We start from the raw sequence: 14,134 nt of genomic DNA, 5'->3' as shown, positions 1-14,134 counted from the left end.
AAAAAGTACATTTGTTATTTGTGTTTTTGCTGAGTCTACCAGCAGTCAAGCTAAACATTCAATGATCGACAGATTATGGATATTTCAGTAGCATTCCCAAGATGTTTTGTGCATATATCATTTTCCATAACTTTACCAGGCATGGAAGACACTGTTTCAAGGGCTTTTCCAGGGTTTCCATGACTGAAGGAACCCAGTAGATTTTGAAAAGGTTTTTTACCAAAGCCTCATCTAACATTCCAGACTTCTCTATCTGTTTTTTGTTTGCTTCAGTCAGGTGGAAGAAGTGTCCTGCTTTCTCTACTGTATACATAGTGTTGAGTCAGTTTGGACAGAAGTGGAGCAAAGGACATGAAACCGTTGGCCACAGCCCAATACAGCAGGGGCAGCCCAGTTAAAACACACACAGACACAGCAGTCAGGCCTCAGGACTCTTAGGGAGAACAAAGACAGTTCACTTTCAATTTGTTCTGCTGTTATGTATCTCCTCTGCCTGTATTAACACTAGCCAGCATGCTGGAGCATATCAATGATATGTTTCTAAACATTATGACCGCAATATGAACACAACAATATGCTGGATAGAGATTTATTTTTTATTTTTTACATAACATACATTAACAACTCATATTGACACAACATACTGTTCTCAACCTAGGTTGTGTTGGAAAGTAACACAAATGTGTTTCTCCAAACTAGACATGCAGATGTGTTTATAATGACACATCCCTTAGACCGATTTGTGATCTATACTCGATTGCTCTAGTCTGATCCACCTGATTACAGCAGGTTCTCACTGGTCCTCAATGCCCAAAATACTGCTGGTTTTCTGTCCTACCAGTAAGTTAATTGCGGTTAATTGCATTCACCTGGTGTCCCAGGTGTAAATCAGTCCTTGATGAGATGGCTACTGCAGGGCTCTGGGTGCTGAGGAGCAGGATGGAAAACCACTGGCCCAACCCATCCAATAAATTGATAAATATTTCAATGTAAAGGATGTGAATAAGAAAGTCATAAAAGTTGTGAAATAAAATAAATAAAACAGTAACTGGATTACAGCTGTGATTTGTGAGCAAAATAATTAATAAAAACAGAAATTAACTATAGGTACAGAGAGAAAAACATAATTTACATCATTTATTTGTATCAATTTAATTAATTTAGACACAAATATGAATGTATTTATCTAAATATCCTGATTTGATGCTGTATTATTCTATTTGAGATGCAGCACACAATGAGAGTCATACAGACGAGGCACAACATCTGATAATATCCCTCAGTTTAGAAAGCCTCTCACGGGAAACACGCACGCACACACGCACGCACACACACACACACACACACACACACAAACACACGCACACAGACAGTTTCAGTTTCAGTTGCTTTGTTGGGAAACGCTAAATAATGCTAAGTTAAATGCTATTGTATGGTCGAGTATAAATTGCATTTAAGAGTCCTCATAATATGATTATATTATATATGATATAATATATAGAGGTTAATAGAATAGTAATGCAGAATGAGATTATTTTCTGACTTTTGTAATGCCTCACTGTCTCCGGCAAGCAAGATCAAGAGTTCAAGCTGATCTTTAACTTTATAGTATCATGTATGTATATCTATCTGTATCTGTTCATACCATCTTTATTTTATCATTTATATTATATCTAGGCTCTTTGGTGAGAGTGTGTGTTTTTAACTCCCGACCACACCGACTCAGGAGAACCAGCAAAATCTCGCTCTCTGATTGGTCCTTCATCCCACCTGAGGGAGGACGGACTAGTTCCGGGATTCCGATGTCGGCCTAGCAAGCTAGCTAACTAATTTGCTAGGGGCTAGCTGAAGGAGGACCGAAACGACAGACACCCTACACACAAGAGGGTTCACACGTAACATATTAGGTATTTCCAACTTGTTTTTTCCTGCTCTTCGTGATAACCAGGTTGTTGACTGTGTAGGTGTATCGTCAAGCGTGAATGAAACACCATTCCGCCAAGGTAAAACTTCCATGCTAGCAAGGTAACGTTAGCTAACTACTTTAGCTGTGTGGCTCTTCTGTGGAAAATGACTGATCAGTGTCGCAAAACAACTTTGAGGCTATGTAACAGCTAGCTGGTTAGCCAGACAGGACTGGGTTTAAACCTTTTATTTTTGTCGCTGTCTGATTCAACTACACAACGTTAGCTAGCTATCAAGAAGTTTAGTTGCGTAGGCAGTCAGTTTGCTGAGGTGAATCGGGATGTGAGTAAATTATGCTAGTTATCTTGGCTGACTCTTCACACTGCCCTGGCCTGTTGGTTAACGCTTGGTTTACTTGGAAGCTTAGTTATCTAACCTTTTCATATTTTAAATAATACAGGCATTAACTGGCATTAATGTTACATCAAACAGCAGCTAGTAACTATCAGCGTGTCAGTGTGACAGTATTGCTTGGAAATTGGATTAAACTTGCTTGAGTGGCCACTTTATGATGTAGCTTGCTAGCTACAGATTGTTGCGGTGACATGACAGTAGTAGGCAAGGCTCGACGGGGAGATTTTAGGATTAACATCCATTATAGTCGGGGGGATTTGTTGTGGGGCAGATGCGATGATTAACAACAGTGCCTGAGTGGGTCACACTGACACTCTGCCTCGGCTACAGCTCTGTATTGTCAGTGCTGTTGATTGTTGAAAAGAGGGGTGTGTCCAAACTATCAGATTCCACTATCACTCCGGATCTGTTGTCAGTGTGCTCACACACGGACTGGTTTTCATCTGGTGCTACTCGGTAGAGCTGGGGAATCAGATACAGTCTGTAGTGTGATTGCTGTCTTGATGGTGTTTTGAGTTTGGACTTGTGTGAGGTGTTTCATTTGACCCACCTGAGGGCTTTCAGTTGACAACTGTTAGGCTGTCTGACAACTTTGTGCGTGCCAGTGAGAGACAGATGGATAAAGAGAGGGGGAGATACACTGTGCAGAGCAAGTTTTTATGCCAGTGAGATAGACTCTTCTTTGTTAGTCAGCGTGAGTGTTGTGAAATAAAACTGTAGCAGAGAGAAAATGGTCAAGTTGTGACAAACATCCTGCCACTCCCTATTAGCTCTGGCTTGTAACCTCAAATGGAAATCACTCATACCATTGAAGTTATAGCCTGTGAAATAAAACATGGACATTTTACAGCTTGTGTTCTCCCTCTTGTTATTGGTAATGTGTGACTTCAGCTTTTACATGTTCACTCTTGTCTTCTAATGATTGTGTACTTTGTTTTCATTTTGATTGTCTCTTTATTACAGGGACATCCTGCAGAGACAGTAGGCGAAAGAAGACAACAGAGGATTACAGACGGGTGGCAGAGGGAAAAAAAAAAAGACTGATATGCATCTGACTACATAACAACCTTGCTGCACATGGCATTGTTTGAAAGGCGGAGAATGGGAAAGGAGGTGTATCTGCAGAGAATTTGGAGGTGGGAGGGGTCTGTACACCCAGACCCAGCCAAGTGCGGTGAGACCTTGGTGACATACATGGGAATGAGTTGATTTTACCCCCACATTGACGCAAAGACTGAAGGCGGGGGTCTCAGAGGATCCAAGGACGATCTGCTCGGCTAACTGAACCATTTTACTTGCAAAGGCAAGGCTAAACGTCTTTTTTTTTTTTTTTTAGGTGCATTTTTTTTTTTTTTACCTTTTTTTTGTGTGTTTGTTTTATAAGAAATTCCAGATGGACTTTTTGTTTGACGTTTAGCAGCCTCTAGCCACTGGTTTTTTAAAGCAGATCTGTTTGATAAGATGTTTTTTCTCTGCTGATTTAGTTTGAAACGCTGGAACTGTCCCGCCTGCAGCCATCCTCAGCCTCTTCCACCCACCCAGTGCCTAAATAACCCCTCTCGGACAAGCACAGAAGTCAACAGCAGCTGCTGTGCTCAATCCCTCTGCCTGTTCTCCGCTATGTGCTTCTGCTCTAGGCCTGCTGTCTGTCCATCCACTACCTCTTTGATTTTCTGATCTTTTCTTTTTATATACATTTTCTCTGAGAGGGATAATCGGAACTCAAGCACGATGATGAATAGCGTTACTGCAGTTATTGAGTTTCAAGAGTAGAAAGAAGGCTAGATTGCTTTGATTTTTAGTTGAGTGTGTGCGAGTGTCTGTGCTTTTGTGTACATGCACAGCAGTGTTAAGGTTGCACTGGTGCCAGGGAGCAACTTAGTTTAGATTTATTTATAGTGGTGCACCAAATACAGTTGCATTGAAGCCATACAGAAATATTTATGAATAACACACATATTTTTGTATCATATTGCTGTTGTATAGTTTTGCTTTTTTAAGCTTCTATTAAAATTATGCACACAAAATACACATATTTAGAACAATCTATACACATGCAAGTAGAAGCTGCTTTTTAAAGAATCCTATTACTTTTTGAGTGATTATATTAGTGCTGAGAGATATTTAGTGGCTGGATACTGAGAAAATCCTTCATTGAGATGTTTCCCAGCCGTTGCTGCTTTGCATGATAATCCTAGTGTTGGTTTACTTTTTCAGTCTGTAAGTCATGGCCCCTCCTCCCGTACAAACAACACCACATTCACTATTTTGACCTGTAAAGCGCCCCTTACAGTAGGTAGACGGTAGATATCTACCCTCTCTCCGTCTTCCCCCCTCTGTCTCTGTCTCTGATGCCGGGCTTCAGTAGTGGGGGGGTTGGGGGAGGAGTAGGTGGCCCTGCGTCCGCTCCTCCTCGTCCGTTTCGGCCCAGTCGTTATGTCCCGGTCTCCGCAGCCACCACTTTCCTGGTCGGATCCACCACCCTCTTCTTCTGCTTCACGTAAGTGTCTCTCGCTCTCTCTCTCTCATATACACACTCAAACATAATGCAAACACAGTGCCAAAAGCCTATATACACAGTTTTGTCACTGTTGGTATAACAAATCATGTATGTACCTAGCAGTGTTTGCTAAAGAGATATGGAAATACCCCTATGCTCTATTTTTATCTGTGATGCCCTTTTTTGTATTCATGTTTTTTTACCTGTATTATTTATCCAGGGAAAGCTGACTGAGCATAGTTGCTCTTTTTCATCAACACTGTTAAGTGTCTTGCTCAAAGGCAGCTCAACAGTAGTTGTTGAGGGTGCGGAGAGTGTTACTCATTCACTTTGCCCAACCACATTTTCTCCTGTTCAGGGATTCAAGCCTGTTTCTGTAACCTCTAGGCTACCACCGCCCTGCAACAGCTGTGTTTTTATCTTGATCACACCAAGAAAACATGGAAAACTTGAAAAACTTTGGTTGTTTCTGCAATAAGAATTTAATGTGGAATCTTGTTTTCCCCTCTCTGTCTGTCATTCCTCCTGTCCAGGTGCCCATGGTTGTCAGAGTACTTCTCCTCTGTCATTCCCATCTACAACGCTGTGATCTTCCTCTTCACCCTCGCCAACTTCTGCATGGCTACTTTCATGGACCCTGGAGTCTTCCCCAGAGGTATATACACACACACACACACACACACACACACACACACACACACACACACACACACACACACACACACACACACACACACACACACACAGACACACACACACAGACACAGTGTTGACGTGCACTCGGGTGTGAGAGCAAGGTGGCATCTAAATGAGGGAGAGAACGAGAGACAAGACTAATAAGTAATAATTATGATACATTATATTTATGTAGCGTTTTTCAGTAGACTCAGAGGAGCTTTACATCAGAACTGAACAAAATGAGGAATGAAAACGGACAGAACATCGTCAGTAAGAGCAAAAACTATCACCATGTTCAACTACAATTGACTAAAGTGACATAATACGATCAGGGCCATTGTGAGGTGTAGTATGATTGTTTTCATTGTCACTGTTGTGTGCGTGTCTTTAGCGGAGGAGGATGAGGATAAAGAGGACGATTTCCGCGCTCCCCTCTATAAGACGGTGGAGATCAAAGGCATCCAGGTGCGCATGAAGTGGTGCTCAACCTGCCGCTTCTACCGCCCGCCGCGCTGCTCCCACTGCTCAGTCTGCGACAACTGTGTAGAGGTACACACACACACACACACACACACACACAGTGTCATGGACTTATTTGACCTGCCTCGCTCCATTCTGATTCCAAATGTAAAATTCTTTAATCCAAACTACACTACACAAATCTCTTTGACCTTTGACCCTGTGCCCTGTCAGGACTTTGACCACCACTGTCCCTGGGTGAACAACTGCATTGGCCGGAGGAATTACCGCTATTTCTTCCTCTTCCTGCTGTCGCTCACCACCCACATCGTGGACGTGTTCGGCTTCGGCTTGGTCTACATCCTGCACCACCGCCAGCAGCTGGACACAGCACAGGCCGGCGTCACGTATCCTTCCCCGGGCAGTTGGGCACATTGCAGTCAACAAAACACACGCCAGATTCATGAAATATAAGACTTGGAGATGGAAAGATTTTTATTTATTTCCCTATTCTTCTCACCATGTGATTTGGAAATAAGCTTTGTTTTATGTGTGGGCACTGGGCAGCATATATGCTGGGAAAACTGAACATTTATCTCTGCCACTGGAATGTTCAGTCAAATAGTGATACCTTTACTGGCAGCCATCTTAAGTTTAGTAGCCAAATTACCTTTTAAGAATGTTCATTTGAATGGCAATGTCCATTTAATGTATTTGGTTATTGTATTAGTGGGAGGAGTATTGAAGTTCTGCATTGTAACAGCCTGGCACAGTAAACACTATTTGCTGTATTTGTTGTCATCTCCTTGACCTTGCCGTCCCAGTATGGCTGTGATGTGTGTGGCTGGTCTGTTCTTTGTCCCAGTAGCTGGCCTGACTGGGTTCCACATTGTACTGGTGGCCCGCGGTAGGACCACAAATGAACAGGTGTGTAAAGTGTGCATCAAATCAGCACCACCATTGAATTTATCAGTCCAATTCAATCAAATTCTCATCTGCTGTTTTGTTGTGCTGTTGGTCTCCATGTGAGTTGGAAAGTTGCCTGAGGATGAATTAAAGGGCAATCTAAATAGAATATTTCCTTTGTATTAATGTGATTTCTCTCTGTTTTTCTCCCCTCCTCCCTCCTAGGTGACGGGGAAGTTTCGGGGTGGTGTTAACCCTTTCACCAACGGCTGCATGAGGAATATCTCCCATGTGCTCTGCAGCTCCCAGGCCCCCAGGTCAGCCTGCCGCTCAGCCCTCCTTTCTCCACTCCTCTGTTTTCACCCCTCCTTTTACACCGCCTCGCTCCACAATTATTCTTTTTCCACTGCCTCTCTCTTTCCGTTGCTCTCTCTCCTCTCCCATTTTTCCACTCCTCTTTTGTTGTTCTCACTCTCGACTGCTAGTTTGAATGGAATGTATGACTAAACGAGGCTTCGGTGTGAGCGACCTTTGATGTTAAAGCAATATTCCACTTAGTTTTAACATGGGGGTTATTTGGAACTTGACCGCCATGAAAACCAGAATATAAAATACTCACCAAGATCGGATGCAGCTGGGACAAGCTTGTAGCGTTCCGATTTTTACTTCCCATTCATGGAATGAGGCCACGAAAATAGACTGAGAACTTTTATCACGTTCATGAACAGATTCAACAACAGATCCCGCTACTGTGATTTTCAATTGACTGTTGGTCCAACATTTTAGAACATAATTTCGCCAAATACTATTTTATCGATAGAAGAGAGGATAGCAAGCTCGAACATATATAAACTCGTCCAGCTGCATCCAATCTTGGTGAGTAGTTAATATTCTGGTTTTCATGGAGGTCAAGTGCCAAATGACCCCTGTAAGGTTGGCTGATTGGCGGAGGCACAAATACTGAGAGAAAAACCCAGTTATGCAGTCCAGGTGTATTTATTTACCAGTGGAAAACCGTCATGTCCCGTGCAGCAATATGTACAGTGCAAAAAAAAACCGAATGAAAAACAATACAAGAAAAAAATAACTAAATGCAAAAACTGTGTAAAACAAGAAAAAGCTCAGCTCTGCACTAGGCAATGCCCCTTTAACTCTTGGGCCCTCGCAGCTCTCCAGACTGGCTTGTCTCTGTTTCGAGGTCTGACCATAACTGAACTCCCAGGAACTCCAGCCGCCTCCTTTATATCAGCTGGGTCCTACTAAGAGACATTGATTAGTGTTTGATAATCAGTTATCACACAGGAGATTAACACCTGGTCCACAAATGTCCAAACATTTATAATTACATTACAAAACATAATAAGACACATTTTTAGGCAAGTACTTACTCAAAAGGCAATTTAAATATCATTTACTCATTAACAAACAAAACACCCCTCCAACTCTACCATACTTGGCGCCTTCCCCCGGGAACCCCTTTTCATAAGCCAGTGGTACCCTCCTGTATGGTTTCGGCAGTTCCGGGTCTAAACAGAGGAGCGCAAGTACAGCAGAGGAGAAGCAGGTGGCAAACAATTGGTTTTCCTTGCCAAACACTTTTAACAATAAATAGAAATGTTTAATACAAATACTATTCCCTGTGTCTTATTTAAAAATACATTCTGTGTGCTTTGTTACACTATGACCCACGATGGAAAAGATTTAAAAATAAATATAACATTTTGTCGCTGGGCCTCCCAACATCAACAGACAGAAGTAATGATGACGATGTGAAATCATGCTACGCTAACACTACAACAAAGACACCTCCAAGCTGGCTTGATTTCATTATTAATGGAAGTGGCTATGCAGCGCGTGCATGTGCGAGTGTGCATCTTACTTTATAGGGCACGGGCTAACCCCGTGACAACCCCCATGTTAAAACTAAGTGGAATATTGCTTTAACTGCAGTTAACAGCAGTTAGTTTGTATTGTGTGTTTAATGCTCTGTACACAGTGCAGTTGTGTCTCGTGTGTACAGGGGTAATGATGTTTGTCATGTCTGTGCCTTTTCTAATTTGCTGTATGCACATGAGATTTAAATGTATGTCCCTCTCCCAGGTATGTGGGCCGGTGGCGGGGCTCTCAGGCAGTGGAAGTTCAGCCTCCGTTTCTTAGGCCGCCCCTCACCGAGGCCCAGCTGGAGGCCAAGGTCCTGGACAACGGCATCCAGAACGACCGACACAGCACCAGGGTAGAGACACTACGTCCCTTCAGACACACAACAAACACACAACACTTGAGTTGTGAATGTTTGGATATAAGACCACTGCAAAAATCTCTAGGCATTTTCATGTTGTTCACAAATTAAATCTTTACAAACGTTACCATATACATTATTGCTGTAGGATGAAAACCTCATATTGCCAAAAAAAGGATGGGATCAAGAAAGGAACTCTTTTGTTGCCTGTTAATTGAGATTACTGAAGGCTTTTTGAAATGTTTTTGAGTTTCATGGATCTTATTAGATGTACTGATGATATAGAAGATCATGTAAAGTTTGTAATGCAATAAGAGCCCCCCCCCAGCATATATGGATAATGAATGGCATATGACAGCGGCAATCTATTAAAATTGTGTGTGTGTGGTTTTGCCAGTCCAAGAGCAGTCTAGATCAGATGGAGAGCCAGTCAGCAGATGCAGAGCCTCCACCTCCTCCCAAGCCGGAGCTTCGCTACCCTGGCCTGCCGCGTGCCGACACAGAGGGTGAGACACACATGCTGACTCACACACGCTCACACACACACACATGTGAACACAAGTCCAGGTAGTCCCCAGGTGTGCCACTTAACATGTCAGCACCTCAGGGTTGAACGTTATAAAGCACACAGCGCAACCCAGATACTTATACGTCATATGTCAACACATGATTGTTTGTTTTATAATTCACACACACACGCCTTGTTCAAATGTCACTTTTGGTTTCTGTCCACTCAGAGAGCAGCTTGTTGACTGAAGCTCCTCCTACTCCATCGATGTACAAGTACCGACCGGCCTACAGCAGTCCAGGAAGGAACCACACTGCCCTCACACATCCCAACAAGGTAAATATATATATATATGTTTACACTCACACAGAGACCTCAAGGTATACAAAAAGTATAGACATAACATTATATAGATACATGGTATTATATAGTTTAGATTGCCAAAGTTAACCATGTCCCTTTGCCTGATGGGACCACAGAAGTAAACTGACAAATGTAAATAGTGATCTTTTCTTGTAAATATTGACACACACTTCTCCAGACATTGATTCTCACACAGCAGGCTTGTTTTGCAATTGTAAAACACAAGGGGACGTGGTGAACTTAAACTCCCATTGCACAAAAAGAAGTGGAGGGAGCTAAAGTAAAATGGATAGATGGATTATTGTAAGTTACTTTGTGGAAGGATGTAGAGCGCTGTACTCACCAGTGGTGGAGACCCAGATATCAGGCCTAGATATTATTCCACAGATGGTTTGGCTGCAGTTATGTCCTCCCCCTTCTAATTTCCTGTGTGGTTAATATCATGCACTTCTTTTTTTTTTTTTTTTTTTTTACTTTGAATTGATCATTCAGTGGCCATCGGTCGATCAGTAAGTCTCAGCTAGTGTCATCTGTGTGTGTGTGTGTGTGTGTGTCCCTTTGACTGTCTCTGTGTGTTTGGGTGGATCTATCCTTTCCCCTGAGACTGCATTGACTGGAATGTATAGCTCATATATGTATCCGTGTGTCCATTTATGTGTTTATACAGTCTTTGGCATCCAGTGGTAGTGCTTGTTCAAGCCAGTCAATATGTTTCCAGTCCAGTAGTGTGATGATGGAGTAGAGCACCGGTCAAGCATCCAGTTCCTCCCCACCATTCTGTTTTTCTGTTTGTTAGAGACTATAGAAGCTGTCTGTCTTTTTTGCCAAGAATGTCTTCTGCTATTCTTGTCTTTTCCTGGGGTAACATGGCGATTGTTGTCTTTCTTCCTTTCCTCTTTCTCTCCTACCTTCATCCTCATCACACTTTCCTCTGTTCTGTCATCCTCTCCCCTCGCTGTCTATATTCGCCCTTCCAATCATCTTGTCTCTCCCACCCCCTCTACCTTTGATCTGTCTATCCTCTCCTCCTTTCTCCTCTCTTCTCCTCAGATGATCCGTGGGGAGAGTCTTGACTCTCCATCCCCTTCCATCCTCCAGTCCAGCCGCCAGCCTAGCTACCGCTCAGAGCCGAGCAGCCTGGACGGGGCCACAGTGGTGGGGGGAGGTGTGGGGGCACGCAGAGGGGGAGGGGAGAGGGGCGAGGGCCCCGGAGGCCCTGGCGGGACGGCTGGTGGGGTTTCAGGGGGCATGTCAGGCTACTCCCTGGCTGGGCGCTCCTACACCTCCTACCCATCCTCTCTGGTCCTGTCCACCGGTGGCTCCCGCTCCTCCAGCCTGCGCTCAGCGCACACGGCACACAACGCTCTGGCCACGCTCCAATCAGAGGGCACCACAGACACCAGCTACAAGAGCTTGGCCAATCAGACGCCTCGGAACGGAAGCCTGTCCTACGACAGCCTGCTGACACCGTCCGAGAGTCCCGAGTTCGAGTCGGCCGCCCATGAGCTGTCGCCGCAGAAGCCCCGCGTCCCGTTTCCCCCGGCGACAGGGGCGGGCCAGCCTGAGGTGACGTCACCCGGCGCCCCGCTGCAGGGCTACACGTCGCCCTTCCTCTCAGCTCAGATCGCCCAGCAGAGGGAGGGGCAGCTGTTCCAGGGCTCTGCCTCTTTCTCCTCCCCCCACAGGGCCTACCTGCGTGCCGTCAGCCCGCCCCCTTCCTCCCCCCCCGGCCCTCCTGAGACACAACACCTGCTCCAGCACAACCAGGACTCCTCCCGACCCCCTCGCTCCTCCTCCCAGGCCCCTTCCTCTTCGTCCTCCTCCCCTCGGGCTCGCTCGCTGGAGCCCCCCGTCTCCCCGCCGCCTCGCGGCCCCTCCCTAGGCAAGTCTCAGTCTTACATCGGGGAGGCGGGGCATCAGCACAAGCCTCGGCCCGCGGGAGGAGGCGCTGTGCTGGGAGGGGGAGGAGCCGGAGGAGGGCCGCAGACTCCACAGTGAGTAGAGATCCGTCGCCAGATCCGTCAACCTGCTACTCTTCTTCCTCCTCCTCCTTTTCCTCCTAACCCTCCTCTTCTTCCTCCCTGGTCTGTGTCAGCTCTCCTCTTCCTCCTTGATCTGTGTGAGTCTTCCTTTTCCTCCTCCATGATTTTCAGTCAGTCTTTGCTTGTTTAGAGTGTATAAGCCTTGGACGTGAGTGTGAGAATGAGACTGTGTGTGTTTGTCCACAAGACTATGTTTTGTGAAAACGTCAGTTTAGTTTGTTGTGTGTGTAGTGGTCAAGTGTTAAAAGCATGGCAGTATGTGTTTAGGTCTGTGAAAGCCTGGCTACTCTAGCATGCTGCTATCTAGTTCTGTCCTTCAGCCTGTTCTGTCCTTTTTCCTTTTCTCACCCACTAAGGACACTTCTCTGATGCCTTAAAAGATCATTGGTAGAGAAACATTTTGCTGTTTGTGTGGTTTGTTTTTTATTTTTGAATTGGCACCACTCACCTCCACGTCCCTTTCTCCCCTGTCCTCATCTTGAACGTCCCTCTCCCACTCCCTTTCCCCTCCTTTCCTGATGGCTGTCCAATCAGATCCACCTCTCGCCCAGGCTTGGCCAATCACAGTACATCCAAACCAGGGGGCGGGGTGAAGAAGGTGACTGGCGTCGGAGGGACCACCTATGAGATATCAGTTTGAGTGACGGGACGTCCTCCGCGGTCTACCACGAAGAGGAAATACTGTCACTGGACAACTTCCACTTGTCTCTTAGCTGAGCTGGATATTATTCACTTCTACAACCTGAAAAAAGACTCCGTCTCTCACCGTCTGTTCTGTTTTCCAGTGCAGGGGATGAAAGGAGCAGGACCGACTGGTACTCACTTTTGTTATCTTTGTAATGCCACTGGCCATTCTTCTCTGCCAGCCTTTCATATTTGAACAAACCGTAACTGGGAACACTGGTGCGTTTTTCACAGGATGAATTTGTCTCCATTTAGCCATAGACTGATGTGACTGTGTCATCACGGCCGGGTACAGATCTGTCTACAGAACACGCATAGCTATTCAACGGTTCGCTGTTTTACTTTGGTACATTAGCACAGGAAGAGTCTCGACAACGGTATCCCACCCTTACAGACAGGATGGCCTTTATCCAGTGGATGTGGAAGTTGGCGGAGAGGATGCAGGACTGTTGACCAATAGGAACTATCACTGTCTTCTCTTCCACGGTCTGAATGGACCACACAACCTGTCAATCAAAGGTTAGAATCACTAAGAGGCGGGAGTCCAACTCTGCCTGGAGGAAATGACCTGTCAGCACCCATAAACACAATATCAGTTTAGTTTTATAAATCTTTTTTTAAAATATTGTTTTATATAAATGTATAAAGAATCTTAGAAATTATTGGGTCAAACGGTCAGGTATTGAAGATGACTATAGATGATGGCGGCAGATGTACTGTGTATAATTATTCATGAAAGCGAGTTTAAATCAGTTGCCTGTTTATAATTGATGGCTGCATCAGCCAATCAAGAGCTTTTGCTGGAGTTTTCATCATCCGAACAGAATGATGATCATATGGTGGACAGCTGAAGTGGCGAATAAGTGAGTTGAGTTTGAAAGCCACAAAGAAATTCTGAATCATGATCGCAGCACAAGCATCTTTGTGGAATGTACGCTTGTAACGTTTCTGCTAGATACATTATGCAAAATCTCTGTTTGTAGCTTTAAGATGATCGTCTGTCCTTTTGGTGTTTTTATTTTGTTTTGTTTTTTTCTTTTTTGCTGCAAATGTTTTGTCTGTCAATCAAGATGCTAGAAAAACCTTATACCTTTAATGGATGGCCAGCCAAATAGGGGCAGGGAGGGAAGGGCTTATTTATTTCACCAGACAAGAAAACCTTGTAGTTCTGGACACAATTCCAAACCAGTCGCTACCAATCACTGGATATGAATTTAAATTCTTTGTGAATCTTGGTGGTTTTTCTTTAAGAGTAAAGGAAGAGGAAGGTTTTGGACAGAGAAAATGACTTTAGAAATGGCAATTAAGATGGTGAGTCAGGCCACTGAATTGATCTTTTAGTAGGGACTGGTTTGCAATTGGGGACTGTTTTGATTGGTTTTTGCCTTGAGACCATTCATAGTGAAGCAACCGCATTATTATTTTTTTCTATTGTT

The 14,134-nt window shown here is 44.5% G+C and overlaps 1 protein-coding gene across 1 annotated transcript; it reads left to right on the top strand.

Moving 5' to 3' along the window:
* Nucleotides 1-1,812: 1,812 nt before the first annotated feature.
* Nucleotides 1,813-14,106, top strand: zdhhc5b (zinc finger DHHC-type palmitoyltransferase 5b). Its single transcript, XM_071545009.1, has 12 exons — nucleotides 1,813-1,907; nucleotides 3,283-4,819; nucleotides 5,353-5,474; nucleotides 5,889-6,046; nucleotides 6,191-6,363; nucleotides 6,781-6,883; nucleotides 7,088-7,179; nucleotides 8,963-9,095; nucleotides 9,499-9,607; nucleotides 9,839-9,945; nucleotides 11,023-11,966; nucleotides 12,549-14,106. The coding sequence occupies exons 2-12, from the start codon at nucleotides 4,671-4,673 to the stop codon at nucleotides 12,652-12,654; spliced, it is 2,196 nt and encodes a 731-aa protein (XP_071401110.1). The 5' UTR covers nucleotides 1,813-1,907; nucleotides 3,283-4,670; the 3' UTR covers nucleotides 12,655-14,106.
* The last annotated feature ends 28 nt before the right edge of the window (nucleotides 14,107-14,134 follow it).

The sequence above is a fragment of the Centroberyx affinis genome, unplaced genomic scaffold (assembly GCF_046629955.1).
Source record: "Centroberyx affinis isolate AG114_WGS23_722 - 3 ecotype Tasmania unplaced genomic scaffold, CSIRO-AGI_Caff_v1 ptg004751l_1, whole genome shotgun sequence".
NCBI classification, from domain to species: Eukaryota; Metazoa; Chordata; class Actinopteri; order Beryciformes; family Berycidae; genus Centroberyx; species Centroberyx affinis.
The sequence above is the reverse complement of the archived record's forward strand: the minus strand, read 5'-3'. Positions and strand labels throughout refer to the sequence as shown.